General features: G+C 33.6%; 1 protein-coding gene across 3 annotated transcripts in view; it reads right to left on the reverse strand.

Moving 5' to 3' along the window:
• Window positions 1–4,160: 4,160 nt before the first annotated feature.
• LOC131660164 (exocyst complex component SEC3A-like) overlaps window positions 4,161–17,369 on the reverse strand; it is a 29,694-nt gene continuing 16,485 nt past the window's right edge. For all 3 annotated transcript variants that reach the window (XM_058929326.1, XM_058929327.1, XM_058929328.1), the window contains 9 exons: window positions 10,272–10,442; window positions 10,109–10,185; window positions 8,178–8,259; window positions 6,811–6,908; window positions 6,580–6,688; window positions 6,413–6,484; window positions 5,165–5,230; window positions 5,003–5,092; window positions 4,161–4,408 (listed from right to left, as the gene is read on the reverse strand). In XM_058929326.1, the coding sequence (XP_058785309.1) occupies window positions 4,298–4,408; window positions 5,003–5,092; window positions 5,165–5,230; window positions 6,413–6,484; window positions 6,580–6,688; window positions 6,811–6,908; window positions 8,178–8,259; window positions 10,109–10,185; window positions 10,272–10,442 (876 nt within the window). In that variant the 3' untranslated portion in view covers window positions 4,161–4,297. The remainder of the gene's footprint in view (window positions 4,409–5,002; window positions 5,093–5,164; window positions 5,231–6,412; window positions 6,485–6,579; window positions 6,689–6,810; window positions 6,909–8,177; window positions 8,260–10,108; window positions 10,186–10,271; window positions 10,443–17,369) is intronic.

Below are 17,369 nucleotides of genomic sequence, written 5' to 3' on the forward strand. Positions count from 1 at the left end.
CAACATTTATTATAAGATTTGATTCTATTTCAATTCAATCTTGATTAGGTCTGAGACATCTTATCTAAATTTAGAATTGGCGTGCACAACCTTGTTTGTTTGTTTCACTTCAACATTTATTACAAGATTTGATTCTATTTCAAATTAATATGAGATTCACTTCAGGAAAAGTATTTTTAAGACAAATATGTTTGAATAAGATTTAATCGGATATGATTTAAAGAAAGATTTGGATTTGGTTTTAATGAAGAAGATTTGATTTGTTGTTTTTTTATTCAATTGGTTTTAGGTTAAACCCTACTAGGCTTTTCGTTGAACCGTGTTTGCTATTTAATGAGAAGGTTCTCCTTGTTCGAAGATAGACTTGTACGTGCTATATTTTGTTTAAGAGAGTCTTCATGTTTTCGTGTGTAATTCTTTATTCTTGAGTGTCTTTCTTATTTTAAAAGGATAACATACTTGGTCTTTAATTGTAATTTGAATCACTTTTCATATAATTAGTTCTTACAAACACTTGGGAGAGTGTTTATGTGAAAGTGATGGGATCTCAAATCCAAAAGAACCTGAGTTGAAATTCATCGGTAGTATTAGGTATATGATAGTGAATTAGGAGAGTTCAGATGAGACCCGTTGTGGACTATTGACTACTTGAATTAGTGAATTTCCTTTCTTTGAGCTACAACCCACTAGACGTAGATGACATTGTACCAAATTGAGCTACCAATTATTTGTGTTATTTATTTTATGTGTTTACTAATCGTTTTTTCCAGATCATATTGTCTCACACATTATCTTAACTTTGTGTGTGACATCTTCCTACTAACCGAACTAAATTTTAATTGGTATCAGAGCAGACACCCTATTCTAGTTGGGTGTGCTCCAAAGTTTTTATTCCATTCAAGATGGACAATGCCAAAGAATGAGGGTCGGTTAATCGACCATCGATTCTTAATGGTACTAATTTTGAATATTTGAATGATCGCATGATTACCTTTCTGGAGTCCATGAATAGCAAGATTTGGAAAGCATTCATCAATGGATGGACTCATCTAAAGATTGTAGCTGAAGACAATACTGAGTCTGTGAATCTTGAAAAAAATTGGACACTTTTTAAAGATATAGTTGCGCTTGAAAACTCTCGTTCTCTTAATGCTATTTTCAATGGAGTGGACAAAAATATCTTCAGAACCATTAATGTATGCACTAGTGCTAAGGAGGCTTGGGAAACACTTGAAGTTTCTCATGAAGTTACATCCAAAGTCCGTATGTCAAGACTTCAACTTCTTACCACAATGTTCAAAAATTTAAAGACGTGTGAAGATGAAACTATTTCCAATTTCAATGTTTTCCAAGAGGTTTGACATGAAGGTTACACCCATTGAAGAAGCGCAAAATGTAACCACACTAAAAATTGATGAACTTATTGGCACTTTACTCATTTTTGAGATGGTCATTGATGACAAATATTAAAAAAAGAGTAAAGGTGTAGCGTTCAAAGTGGATACTAAAGATAATGAAGACCAAATAGAACACAATGTTGAGGAAAATCTCACTGAATCCATTGTCATGCTTGCTAAAAAATTTAGCAAGGTCGAAAAGATTAGACATGAGATTTGGGAATAATGTCTCTACCAATGTCAAAGACAATGAATAGAAGAATTTCCATAATGGTAACTTTCAGCATTGAGGAAAAGATGGTGAAAGATAAAACTTCAATTGTCCTAACAAAGAAAAAGGAATCCAATGTCGTGAATGTGAAGGGTTTGGACATATTCAGGCTGAATGCCCAAATTTCCTAAGGAAATTGAGAAAGAGCTATAATGTCACTTTCTCAGATGATGAGTCTCATTTAGGAAGAACATGCAAGAACAAAATTTAGAATTGTTAATAAATCGTGAGAGATGGTTTAAACTAATAGTTCAGTATCAAATGATTTTTTTTGTTCTAATACTCTATATGAGAGTTATCAATATTTCTCAAATATGTTCCTATCTAACTGAACCCTATTGGCTCAAATCACAAAAACATTATTGAGAAAAAATGGCTTTTCCCAAACGAGATGGTTGTTACTATATGTTCCAATAATGAACGATTGGTTTAACTAAATAATGAAATAAAATAAATACTTTCTTTCTCTTCGTCTCTAGTCAATATTAGGGGATCTTTCATTTGATAAGATCCCCAAATATCGATAATCCATATTATCGTTGACCGAGCCTATTTGTTTTGAAGCAAATAAAGAGATCCACAGGGTGATTTATCCTTTTCAGATATTCACGACCAATAAGTATTGAATTTTATTTTTGGATAGGTCCTGTCTTAAAAGGGGAAAGAAGGTTGGCATGCTAACATGCGTCTATTATGGAATTCACTTGACCCTAGAGTACAATACCCATAGTTTTAATATCGAGTGCCAAAGTCATTAAATGGGTAAGTCGCCAATCTTCAAAATCAAATATATAATGTACTTTATCCATTGGTTTACCGGGATTGCAGGTGGAACAATTTCAAAATGGACTCTCCATTCATTAGATAGATAAGATCACCAAAACTTTGTTTCTCAGATGATGAATCTCATGAAGAAAATGAATCAGATTAAACTAAAAATGTTGTGGCATTCAGAACTAGCATCAAAGATAGTTCAAACTCTATGCTACACGATGATAATGTAGATATTAGTGATGATGATCTTTCTGATGATGCTCTTGATGAAGCTTACACAATTATGTATCTTAAATGGGATGAAGAATCTCAAGCTGTAGAAAAGCATAAGAAAAGGATTGAAGTCATTCTTTAAGACAAAATTTGTCTCATGGTCACTATATTAGAGTTGAAGAAAGAAGTTGGACATCTCAATTCCAAACTAGAGGGCGGCCAAGTCTGTTCGCTGTTGAGTTCTAGATTTGAAAGTCTTGACGAAATTCTTAGTATGGGAAAATCTTCAAAAGAATGAAGGGAATTCGTTATACATGTGAATCATCCAATTCAAAGATTGTCTTTGTTTTACATCTTATATCAAAAGAAACTAAGATATGGAACTGAAAGATGAGGAATATTATTTCTTAAAAGGCTATTGTTGGAATACCCAATCTCAAGATCGAAGACAGTAAAATTTGTGGTGATTTCCAGGTGGGAAAAAAATCAAAATGTCACACAAAGAGGTTCAAAATCTAACCACTACAAGTATGATTGATTTACTTCGTATGGATATCATAGGACCTATGCAAGTTGAGAGTCTTAGAAGAAAAAGATATGTCTTTGTTTATGTTGATGATTACTCCAAATACATAAGAATTAAATTTATTCGTGAGAAGTATGATACCTTCGCCATTTTTAATCTCTTTTGTCATTGTCTACAACATGAAAAAGAGAAGAAATTGGGAATATCATTCATATTTAAAGTGCTCATAGAAGGGAATTTGAGAAGTCTAATTTCTCTCTACCTTTTGCAATACTGAAGGGATAGCTCATGAGTTTTCTGCTATCGTCACACGTTAGTAGAATGACTTTGTTTAGAGGAAGAATCGTACCTTGCAAGAAATGGCTAAATTTATACTTCATTCCAAAAATATTTCGTATCACTTTTAGGCAAAAGTAATGAATATTGTGTGTCAAATTTGCAAGCGGGTAACAATGCGACAAGGTACCAAGGTTACTCATTATGAAATATGGAGAGGGAGCAAGCCAAATATGAAATATTTTCATGTTTTTGGGAGTATTTGATATATACTTGCTTATTAGGAGAAAAGACGAAAGCTTGATCCTAAGAGTGACGAAGGCATCTTCTTGGTGGTATTTCATCAATAACAAGGCATATCATGTGTATAATAAATGCATAAAATGAATGATGAAAACCATAAATGTGATTGTTAATTATGATAAATCTGAAGTAATCACCGACGAAGATGAAGATCCTAGTCTCACTAGTAAAAATGACAAGCAAGTGTTTTAGACAATAATGACAAGCAAGTGTTTTAGACAATATGGAGAACAATATGCAGTATGTTGAAGAAGATGGAGACTCATATCATGATGAGAATATTGCTTCTAAAACATTGCTTCTTTGGGAGAGGTTTCCACTTTCAATACCCCACCAAAATAATTAAAATAATTAATATCAAAATGTAATGGAAAGATGAAACTACACACGAGATTGGATATATGTACTCAGCACATTCTCAAGATGATGCATTACAATGCTTGTTTCAAGTAATTAAAGCATATAAATGCACTTCATTAAATAAATTACATTTCATCTTACTAAAAAGAGTGACAAAATGTAGACACGGATAAACCTTTACATGTTAGCTAAAAGATCTTTCAATTCTTGTGTAGAAGGTACTGACTCAGCAGGGTAAATCTTGGCCACAAGTTGGACAAAACTGTCATACTTATCAATAAAATCCTTCTGCCATAGTTTTAGGAAACGAAAATCAGAACTTCAATATGTACCAATTAAGCCATGAGAACATGAATATGAAATGTGGTAGAATGGAATGTTATGAAATGGACTAGAATACGGCTCCCTTGTTTAGATTACTTCAAATCGGATGTAGCGGTATCCATTTCATTTCATTCTATCATTTACCACCATTTTTTTCCATCCGATTTAGGCGGAATGTGGAATGCGAAAATTGTTCCATTGCCTCGTAAAATATCCAAACGATGGGATCTCTAGACCATTCCCCTTCTTTGGTGTTTGTTTTATGATACCCAAACATAGTATACACGTCTAGAAACAAACTATTATGGACCTATAGTAATTTGAAACACATACTATAATGTTGGGGACTAGTAAATGTCTGAGCATTCAATACACAGATTCATTTTTTATACGCATCTTCAAAGTTAGTAGAAGTGCATTAGTAATTCTCTTAGCTACAGAGCAATCATAAGACCTTTAAATTTGGCATTGGAAATATTTACTTCATGATTTTTTGGTTCGTCCTTGTTGTATATAATATAGGGGGATTTACTGTCAACTGGAATCGAATATGCATACCTTGCATTTATCCCACAAGGAAGGTAACAGTTCCTCTGAAGTCAAATTCTTCTGCAATTTCTTATACATTGCACCAATGGATCTGTCCATCTATTTATAAAAACAAAGACAATTCACAAATTATGCAACTTGCAAAAGGGTTATAAAAAAAGATAGACTTACCCCAGACAAACTGGCTTTTAGCATCTTCCGAAAATCCACTTTTGACAGCCCAAGCTGGAAAGGAATCTGAAATTGATGTATAACACAAAAAATTGAAGGAAAGTGAAATATCAGGATGTAGATGTCAAGTTCAGTTATCTATTTCTTACATAAGAAAGTAAACACAAATGACAACTTTGAGGTGCAAATGTAAAATCATTCAATTCATATAATGGCGTAGCCGTACAGTCACTCTGTTTGTAACTTTTGAGCAAAAGAGAATAAATAAATTAAATTAAAAGACATGATAGATGTCACGTCCATTTGAAGATGGAGATCATAGTAAACTTGAGAAGATAAGTTTTGGAGATTTAGATTATGGAAAATGAGAAATATTTGAGTGATTTTGATTGCTGGGCAACTACTGATAAGAGTATTATAGGAGAACCTAAAAATATGGAGGGTTTATGAAAGGAAGGGTAAAAAGACTAGTGGTACTTATTACCTAAGTTTACTAGTGAAGATTTTAAGTAATTAATAGGGTGTCTAACATCTTAGAATTTAGAAGCTCAATGCTCATGTAACATCTTAGAATTTGGGTTGGACCCAATTCAAACCTACAATACCGACTTATAAGATGAAAACTACCCAAATTTTATAAGCCTTAATAAAGTCATATCTCTAGGCAATAAGGGACTAAACCCACACCTATCCTCTCACCCAACAAAGAAGTTGTTGGAAGTTGCGATATACGACAACCTGAATTTTGCAATTAAGGCGGTTAGGGGTGACTGCAATTAAAGCAATATTCTAACCCCAAACCCAATGAGCTTGGACAATGCAAGAAGCCCAACAGCATATCTAGCATATACTCTAATGCAAAATCAGGAAACGAAATGAAAAAATATGAATATGGACAAGGAAGCTGATACTTCTGTCTCAGATTACACTAAGAATAAATAGAGAGGAGCCCATCTATAGACTAACATGAATGAAAATGAGTAATTAATGACAAGCGAACACATTAAGTTAGTATGCTTTTCATTGCTAATACTTCAAGGATAACTCAACTATTAGTGTAATAATATACCACACCTTTCATTTCCATACTTTATAATTGATGCCCAGTAAGGATTTTTGGAATTGAACATCATTGATTAGTTCTATAATGTAGGAGAAACATTGCAAACAACTTGTTTAATGAAAAAACTCCAATATATTCAAATGATGTAAAGCAAGATATATGAAAGATTATTAAAACAAACAAACCTCTTCAGGTGAAACATTATTGAAAATCAAGTCCTCAATCCTTCGAGCATACTGGAAAAGGCGTTCAAATTGCTTTCCAAGGAAAAAAAAGGATAAGAGATATTTCTAACAAGGTATAAATTCGAGTATGGTCAACGACCAGAACAAAATAGAGATTCAATACTTACATAATAGATAATCATGCTAATATGGCGCGAGCATGATTGCTCATACGCTTCACTAGCTTGATGATAAAACTTGGCCAAAGTAGGCACCACATTGGCTAGGTCATACAAACTGAGCAAAATGAACAAAATAACAAGTGAAAATCTGTGTTTTCTTGTACAGAATCAACTTAACATACAGGGAAAATTGAAGCAAACTTGAGCTTCCTCTTTGCATGGGAAATGGTAACAAACCTATTCTGAAAAGCAGCATAGTTCTCTATAAGAAATATATCTGCATACTTTGGCTCTGTTTGTGCAAGTTTTTCCAAAGTTACAAACATTATGCTAACCTGTGAAGGGACAAACCCATCAGAAAACAATATGCCAATATTAGTTACGTATTATTGAAACAGATGACAAGAAAACAAAGTGATGAACAAAAAACAAAAAAGAAATATTGAATACTTGGACTGCAAGCAAGAGAGTAAGCAACAAACAATTGAAATCACCCTTGGTATTAATCAACTCAATGCAGATGACTTAAGAGTATCAGTTCTTCATTACGGTCCAACAAGGGTATAGGAAACAATAAAACAAATCATTTTTTTCCTATTTAAATATTTGAAAACATTATGGCATTTTCATAATCAAATTAATTATTATTTATTTAGGACAAATTTTACCAAATTACTATGGATGTTGTTCTTCGCCAAAAATGTTCATAATTGTCCATAGCCATAACTATATGCAAAAGGTGTTTTTTTGGTGGAAACAACACCTACGGTACTGCAGGTATTTTTTGTCCGCTTATTAAATGACATTGTATTCTTTACAGCAGGTGTAGCATAAGAGAAAATAAGAATGAAGAATAAGACAATTGGGTAATCACCTATTGTCAAAAGAAACAAGGAAGCCTCTCAAAAGTCAGAGGCATAAGCTACGTAGATGCAAGGAGACTATCATGAAAAAATGAACCCTCTCAAAAGTCAAAAGCATAAACTTATATAGATGCAAGGACACTATTCAACCTTGAAGAATGTTCACAAACAGAAACAATAGGATTATAAGTTGTTGATAGTTGTGTTGTTGGAATTGTTTGAAGTCGCACATTGTTTAGGTTCCCGGACTGTTGAATGTATAAATATGTGAGGGAAACCTCACCCTTTGAGATAGCTTTTGGTGTTGAGATCCAAGCATATTTAACATAATTCTTGCAATATATCCCAATTTTTTTTAAGCAAAAAGTTAAAGCGAAGCAAAAGATGAAGGCACAGACATCCCAATTAGGTTGGCACCTTGGCACCCACACCTAAACCCAAACTACTCAACTCTAACTAAATGTTATCAAAATGAAAAGAAAAAGCTTGGGGGTTCTTCCAATTAAATGCACCACAAGCATGAAAAAGAACAGCACATTAACTTTATTTCTTCTCCTGCAACCTCAATTATGAAGGAAAAATACATAGATAAACATATTCAAGAGTGGTAGGGTGATTAACTAGATTTATTATAATATTCTTAATTTTAGGAAACCAAGTACATTAAAATTAACATATCTATCATGGAAGTTCAATATGAGATAGCACAAAACAACGCAGAGCATAAAAGGAATCACTTACAAATTTGGTGTACGCTTGGTCAACCAAATCCCTGGACTGTCCAGCAATGTACTGCTCCATCCGTGTTGCAAGGGTTGCAAATCTATAAGATAACAATTAAAACATTACTTAAGGTTGGAGACTCACTTGAGACATTAAATAAATTGGAACTAAACAGTGCAGTTGGTTTCAATATGGAGGCAGCTTATCAACTTCAATCTATGAAACACTGACACCAAACGCGACACTGACATGTCAACACATTTAATTATTTAAAAAATAGTGGTTGATGAAGCATGTACACTTCTTGATGAAGCATGTATTGTAAAAAATAGTATGCATGTACACTTCCTACGCAGACATCCATACTACCTTCATATGACATGTATCAAACACTCCTTGTCAAATGTCCTATTGAATAATTATTTTTAAATTATTTGGATGCATGACAAGACTTCATGAACACTTAGCTAGTTGATCAACATTCAAATAAGGATCAACGATTGAAAGACACAACTCATATAAAAGGATTTTCAGTTTTTCATTTAAGAAATGTCGTTAGTTTTGAAATGTTTCTCTTTAAGCTTTTCATACACACGTATATAACTACATATATAAGAGATAGATCAAGTGAGCACCTGACAAGAGAGAGGATCAAATATTGACGAAAATCATATATGGTCAAGATTAACATTTTTTATGTTTTCAGCTATTATGCTCTCTATTATCCTATATTGTAGATATTTATTATGTTAGCGTGTGCATGCTAATGTTGTGCGTTTGTGTCTATGGTCATGCTTTACATTTGAATAAATAAATGTACACCCGTAAATGGAGTTGGTCCGTTGGAGAAGGCTATAGACCTCAAAGTGTATTTCTCTCAAAGTTTCTGTTTTGAATCCTGCTAGGTGCTAACAATTCCTGACATTAGTCTCTAAATTTAGTTGGTCCTAGGGCCGGATACCGAGTTTTCAAAAAAAAGAAAAAAATTTATCTTAAATTTTGGGTTGGGTCAAACTCATCCATACAAAACCGTCTTGTAAAGCTAGCGTTGTCCAAGCTTTATAGACACTACACAGGTTATATCTCTAAGTAATGTCGGACTAAATCCACCCCTTCAAACCCAACAAAATGAAGATGTTAGAGGCTCCACTGAAGACAAGTCAAATGCCGCAATTAGGCTACTAGGGACGGACCACAGTAAATGCGGAAACTCCAACAATGTACACTCGTAAATGAGAAATCGTTGATATGATATAATATCAGAGAAATATTACTCCCTCCATATGATGCATACGTGATAACCGAAAGAAAGAGAATGATAATTTTATTAAATTATCCTTATTAACAATTAATGTATTTTCTCTATCAAAAATACAAAATGAAGAGAATGATAATTTTATTAAATTATCCTTACTAACAATTAGTGGATTTTCTTTATCATAAAATACCGAGTAAAAAATAATAACATGAAAGTGATGCAAATAGTATTAATTAATAACTCTTTCTTGGGCGTTTTTTTTGTTGTAAATGTGACGGTTATTAAGAGACAAAAGGCTGAATCAGAAGCATTATCTAATTTTCTATCTCTTTAACATTAAGCACGCATTTTATTGGGTTCTTACAAGAATATAAGTGATAGCAATCAATAAAGTTGATAATTTAAACAAATAAACATATTCTTGATATGCATATAATTAAGCAAACATGCTAATTTGACGACATCATCATCATCAACCTTTCTCTTTCATCTATTTGTATGCCATGTCAGTATATTTCCAGAGATATCAACAACTTTAGATAGCATATTTAGTTTCATCTAACAGTGGACTGAACAAACAAAACAAATTTCTCAACATTCTAAATTTTGTATGACAGGAAAAAACTAAAAAGTGGACACTGAGCTATCATTCTAAAACATGTTGATTTCTTGGGGGAAAGAGCCATTTTACCTGGGAATGTAGGGTAGGACACTTTGTCGAACATTGCGTTCACTTCTTTCAATCTGATGGCAAGCGTCATCAACAAACTAAAAGATTTCCAATTAGATGAATTAAATTAACATCGCAATCTTTTAAATGTAATTGGAAATTCTATGTAAAGCTAGTCACATACACGAGTAAACATTGTAGATATCCGAGACTCAAGGTCACCAAGCATAAGGCGGACAAATCTTGCTGCATCAGCTTTTTGACTAGAGAGATAGCGTTCTGTTATTCCGTGCATTGATATGCAGCATAAAGGATCAATCTTGCACGCCCACTCCACAACAGCATAGAAGTCTTCCTGAAATAATATAAATTAAAATGAAGCTTTATAGTAGCACTGTCTTTTTAACTTATTTTTAGGCTCCGCAGAAACATAATATGAAGGGGAAACATAATAACAAGTGAGGAAGATAGAAAGAACAGGAAGAGAAGAGAAATACGGGAAAATTTGTCTGTATTGTAACAACTAGGAGATTCTCCTTTGAAGGAGTTTCTCGTTACACCAGAGCTAAGGCGTAGTTTTAGTTACTAAACAGCCCCTAACCAGTCAAGCAACAACTTCCATTTCACTTTTTTACTCTCAATTCATGAATCTTTGGGTTGAATACACTAATTTAGTGATACATATATATATATATATATATATATATATATATATATATATATATATATATATATATTTATTGGTAGTTTTATGGAGTTAAGAATTGGTTAAGAAACTACTCCATCTCTTAATTATTAGGATGTAGTTTTATGAAGTAGTTGTGTTTGTATATTTATCTATATATATTAGTATTGTACATGCAAACAGAAATGAAAAAATTATTCATAAAAGAATTCTAGCCTTTCTCCTTTTTTACGGAGACATATTCCTTCTCGAATTGGAATAATTAGACCTATTAAATTATCACTTTCTATCATATAGTTTATTCAAATTTTAGTACCAATGGCTTAATTATGGTACAATTAGTTCATGACACTGTTAAACCGGATCAATTTCTTATAAAATTGAGATACGACTTTGAAGGTATCCGCTCCAGGCTAATGCATTAGGACCCAATACCCTCATTGGATGTGTATATCAATGATCTGTTACGTCAAGAACGCCTCCAACTCCTCAAAAAACTTATGCTGCAAAAAGGTGTTGGGTCATCGTAGGGAACATCCATATTGGGTCAAGAGCAACACACAAGTGAAAGATACACCACAAATTCACCTAAAACCTTAAGGTGATAGGTGTGTGGGTTCTCTCACTTATAAAGTGCTCAACCTCCACTTTTCCAAACAATGTGGGACTAACAACTCACTTGTACACAACAATCTCCCGTTCAAGTGTGAGTCCATCCACTAAGCAGCAGCTCTTTCATCCACATACACTTGTACCGCCGTTGCAGGCAGTACAACGAGACACGCCGCCTGACCACCACATTGTCAGAAAGACTTTCGATACAAGGAGCCAGTCCCACAATTGAACCATTGACTCTGATACCACTGTTAGGTATCAGAATAATATGAAATAATAATAACACAACTAAAATTTGAGAGAAGAGTATTGGAATGAGAAGAAACACAATTAATTAAAAAACTCATGGATGACTGTTAAAACTACAATATGAGTTCTCTGTTTAAAATGAGTTTCATATACTATAATAAGTGAATACATATTTAGTGTATTCTGCGTAAAATTCTATTTATCTTAGAAACCAATGATTTTTATTACATTGACATTTTCTTTCTACAAAACAAATATGGTCTTATGTCTTCACAATAACCACTGTTGGGTATCAGAATAATATGAAATAATAATAACACAACTAAAATTTGAGAGAAGAGTATTGGAATGAGAACAAAATGACTTTAAGTGGGAGATTGTGAAGACATAAAGCCATATTTGTTTTGTAGAAAGAAAATGTCAATGTAATAAAAATTATTGGTTTCTAAGATAAATAGAATTTTAGGCAGAATACACTGAATATGTATTCACTTATTATAGTATATGAAACTCTTTTTAAACAGAGAACTCATATTGTAGTTTTAACAATCATCCAAGAGTTTTTTAATTAATTGTGTTTCTTCTCATTCCAATACTCTTCTTTCAAATTTTAGCTGTGTTATTATTATTTCATATTATTCTGATTCCCAACAAAAGGATGGACACATTATTAAAGAGTATCAACTACACTACCAAAACGAAATGCATCAGCCTTCACAATCTCGGTTGATTCGTCTGATTCATCTACTGCTGTCCAACAAGATGCGCCTGCTGCTGTCCAGACTTTGACCCTTCAAATGGTTCACCAAATGATCATTTTAGCATTCTCTACTTTGGGATTCTCAGGTAAATCATCTTCACCTTGATACTCTGATTCCGGGGCTTCCAACCATATGACCAACAAAGCTCAATCTATTATCTATCATTTACTAGAAAACTGACCAAACTTCCATTATTGTCCTTTCTTAAAAAATAATTTGCACTACAAATTGGATAAAATAGTAACTAACAAAAGCACCCTACCACTTTTCTATTTTCCAATCAGTATTCGACACTTGGCACAACCAAAACTTCTACCATCCATTCTCACTTTTCTCTATTCTCTCTCTTACTTCATTATATCCCCACTCTTTCCCTATTCTCTCTCTTACTTTATTTTAAAATGTAATAATTCAATATTTTTTATCATATTTTTTATTTATTTTCATTAAAAATGTATTTTATCAAATTAAATAATACTACATAGTCATTCAAACAACTAACTTTTTATCTTACGGATCACTATCGAATTATTACCTTTATTTGAAAATAAAATTCTAATTTTCAAATGTCAATTTTTTTCTGAATACAGTCTGAAAAAGGAGTGCACAATTGAATAAAAAATTTTCACCACTAGTAGATGATTTCTTTTCTAAATAAACAAAGTAGATTTTCATGTCTTTCTGAAATGTTCACATGTGAAATTATTTTAACTTAGAACTTAATTTTCATACTACTAATATCTTATTTCTAAAAAAAAAATTTGTGGATCATTATTTTAACTTAGAACCTAATTTTTTTTGTGGATCATTATTTTAACTTAGAAACTAATTTTCATACTACTAATATCTTATTTGTAAAAAAAATAAATTGTGGATCATTATTTTAACTTAGAATCTAATTTTTTTTTGTGGATCATTATTTTAACTTAGTACATAATTTTCATACTACTAATATCTTATTAGTTAAAAAAAATTTAAATGATTAATTTCCATTTTATAAATGCAATTTGGTCAAACTTCTTTACTTCACATTTTTCATATCGTTCATAAAATACTACACTACAAATAATGCACCCGGGCGACAACACGGGTCTCTGACTAGTTTCTAAATAATATATTGATATCACCAAATATTCAAGAAATCTCAAAATACATACTGCTGATAGAAATCAATTACTCATCACAGCAATCGGTGACATTTCTTCAACTTTAACCAATGTTTTTGTTTCTCCTGGTCTCACTAGTAATCTTATTTTTGTTGGTCAATTAGTTGACAATGATTGTCAAATACAATTCTCAAAATATGGTTGTCTTGTGTAAGAGAACCAATCAAGGACAATAATCGCGAAGGGGCCTAAAGTTGGGTGTGTCTCTTTCCACTCAATTCATCTTTGTTTCCAAGTCTTCCTTTACCTTCTATTTTATTCAATTCTGGAACCATTGATTATCAAGTGTGGCATAAACGACTTGGTCATCCAAATTTTAATGTACTCCATGACATGCTAAAATATGATTTTTTTTGGAAATAAACACACTTCATCTCTTGATGTTATACGTTTTGACTTCATTCCTTGTAACCTAGGCAAAAGTAAAAGTCTTCCTTTTCCAACACATCAATCGAATGTAACACAACCTTTTGATATCATTCATAGTAATGTTTGGGGAATGGCAGCGATTATATGTCATGCAAATTACAAATATTTTGTAACTTTTATTGAAGATTACAGTTGTTTTACATGGGTCTATGTTCAAACCCAATATTTCCTGCTAGACTACAACAACTTGTGGGAATACTCACCACTATAAATTAGCAGCGTATGACCTGACCCAATTCAATCGCGAAAGATCCTACTCGATGGCTGCTAGTCTTTGAGTCTTGACTGGTTCAACCGTGTGCAACGACGATAATGATTTTCCAATAATTGGCAACAACCACGGTGGAGGCCGCAGTAACGGCAACAGCAATGGCGGAGGCCGCGGTAACCGAAACAGCAACAGTGGAGGCCGCGGTAACGACAACGGCAATAGTGTGTGTCGTGGCAATGCTAACAGCGACACCGGTGGTGCCGACAATGATCTCGGTCTAGATCTTTTGAAAGAAACTGGAATGAGTGGTTGTAGACCAGCAAATACTCCCATGAAACCTAATGCAAAACTTTGGAAAAAATGAGAGGTTCTTGCGGACATCGGAATGTATTGGTTAATTTATTTGCCCCATACTAGATCGGACATTGTTTTCTCAATTAGCGTGGTAAGTCAATTTATGCATTCTCTTTTTGAGGAACATCTTAAGGTTGTTTACAGAATCCTAAGATATTTGAAAGCTAATTCAAGAAAGGGCTTATTTTTAAGAAGACTAGTGAAAGGAATGTATCTATATTCACGGATGCTTATTGGGCAGGATCAGTAACAGATCTAAGATCTACCTCTAGATATTGTACCTATATTTGGGATAATCTTGTAACCTGGAGAAGTAATAAACAAGGAGTGGTAGCAAGTACTTCAGAAGCCAAATTTAAAGTTATGGCTCAAGGTATTTGTGAAGGGCTGTGGATCCACAAAATTTTAGAAAAACTGAAAGTAAAGATTGAACTTCCGCTCAAATTATATTTTGACAGTAAGGCAATCATCAACATAGCTCACAATTTAGTCCAACAAGATAGAACCAAACACATTGAGATAGACCATCACTTTATAAAAGAGAAATTAAATGTCGGCCTCATATGTCTACCATTTGTAAATTCAAGTCAACAAACTCTACCCTCACCAAATATTGACCCACATATGAGTATTCTCATAATGTGTGGGTTGGGTCTAACTCATCCCTACAAAACCGGCTTTGTAAAGTGAGGATTGCCCCCACTTGTAAACACAACACGGGTCATATCTCTAAGTAATGTGGGACTAAATTCACCCCTTCAAACCCAACACAATGAATGTGATGGGGGCTACAATGAAGGCGAGCCAAATGCTGCAATTTAGGCGACTAGGGGTAGACCGCAATGAAGGGGGATTCCAATTTCCAACACACCCCCTCACGCTTGGGCCTTAATGAGACTGAAGCGTGGACGATGCAGAAAGCCCAACAAGTGATATAGGAAAGAGTTTGATACCATCTCATAATTTAGGCTAAGCCTAACCCATCTCTACAAAAGAGGTTTGTAAGTTAAAGATTGCCCCCACTTATAAACACAACATTGGTCATATCTCTAAGCAATGTGGGAGTAAATCCAACCCTTCAAACCCAACATAATGAAGGTGTTGGAGGCTGCAATGAAAGCCAAATTCCGCAATTTAGGCGACCAGGGGCGGATTGTAATGAAGGCGGAACTCCAACAACTATTTTGTAGGCAAGTTGGGCATGATAGATATTTATGCACCAACTTGACGGTGGTGTTAAAGTAACCATATAATTTCCCTATTTATTCATTTTTTATATTTAGTCTTTTTTTATTATAGTAATAGTTTCTTAGAATTTTCTTCTTGTAGAATATGTATTTTCCATACGAAGTTGTAGTAATCCCTATTTTCTAATAGTTCACTTTTTCTCTCTGAAGCTAAATAAAGAAATATATTTTATATTTTCTTCTATTTGATGAGAATTACATATGCTGTATTTATAGACTGCATAAGGCAGAATTTGAAAGAGAAATCTGACCTAAGAATCAAGGGAATTAATTTCCCATGAATGCTGATTCTAATTACAGAAAAGAACAGGAAATAATAACTAATTAATTACATTAATCCTAATCCTTAATGAGCTGTACAAACATAATCATTTGATTCTGTATTAATTATTCCACACTCCCCCTCAATCTGGGTGGTAGATGTCTATCATACCCAGATTGGATCTGATATTCTCGTATATGTTCCTTGGAAGGGCTTTTGTTAGAATGTCTGCAGTTTGCTGGCATGATGGAATATGGTTAACACTTATAACTTCATGATCAATTTTCTCCTTGATGAAGTGTCGGTCTATCTCCACATGCTTTGTTCTATCATGTTGTACCGGGTTCTTAGCAATGCTAATAGCAGCCTTGTTATCACATAATATCTTCATGGGGTGATTGGTAGGAATTTTGATCTCATCTAGCATTCGCTTAAGCCAAATTCCTTCACAAATACCTTGTGACATAGCTCTGAATTCTACTTCTGCACTACTCCTGGCCACAACAGATTGTTTCTTGCTTCTCCAAGTTACCATATTACCCCATACAAATGTGCAGTAGCTTGTAGTCGATTTCCTGTCAGATAAACATCCCGCCCAATCAGAATCGGTGTAGACTTCAATACCTTTGTTTGAGTTCTTTTGAAAGTAAAGTCCTCGGCCCAGCGTACCTTTCAGGTATTGGAGAATTCTGTTCACATTTCTCATGTCATTTTCAGTTGGATTTGACATATAACGACTAGCCATGCTTACAGCAAAACCAATGTCTGGTCTGGTGTGTGTTAGATAGATTAGTTTTCCTACTAGACTTTGATATCTATCTTTATTAGCTGGTACATCCTCGTCTTCACTCCTTTTTACTTGTTCTATGGGAGTATTGGCAGCTTTGCATCCAAGCATACCTGTTTCTTGAAGTAAATCCAAAGTGTACTTCCTTTGAGAAACTGAAATACCATTCTTTGTTCGTGCAATTTCCATCCCTAAAAAATACTTGAGTTGTCCCAAATCTTTGACTTCAAATTCTTTTGCTAGAATTTTCTTTAACTGGTTGACTTGTGTATCATCATCTCCCGTAATTACGATATCATCAACATAGACAATAAACAAAGCTATCTTCCCATCCAAAGAGTGCTTGACAAACATAGTATGGTCTGTTTGACATTGAACAAAACCATCTTGCTTGACAAATTTTGTTAGTCTATCAAACCATGCCCTTGGTGATTGTTTGAGGCCATATAGAGATTTGCGAAGTCGACACACCATGTTTGAGGTTCCAGGTGATTCAAGTCCCGGAGGAATTTGCAT

Source organism: Vicia villosa, linkage group LG3 (assembly GCF_029867415.1).
Source record: "Vicia villosa cultivar HV-30 ecotype Madison, WI linkage group LG3, Vvil1.0, whole genome shotgun sequence".
In the NCBI taxonomy this organism is placed as follows: Eukaryota; Viridiplantae; Streptophyta; class Magnoliopsida; order Fabales; family Fabaceae; genus Vicia; species Vicia villosa.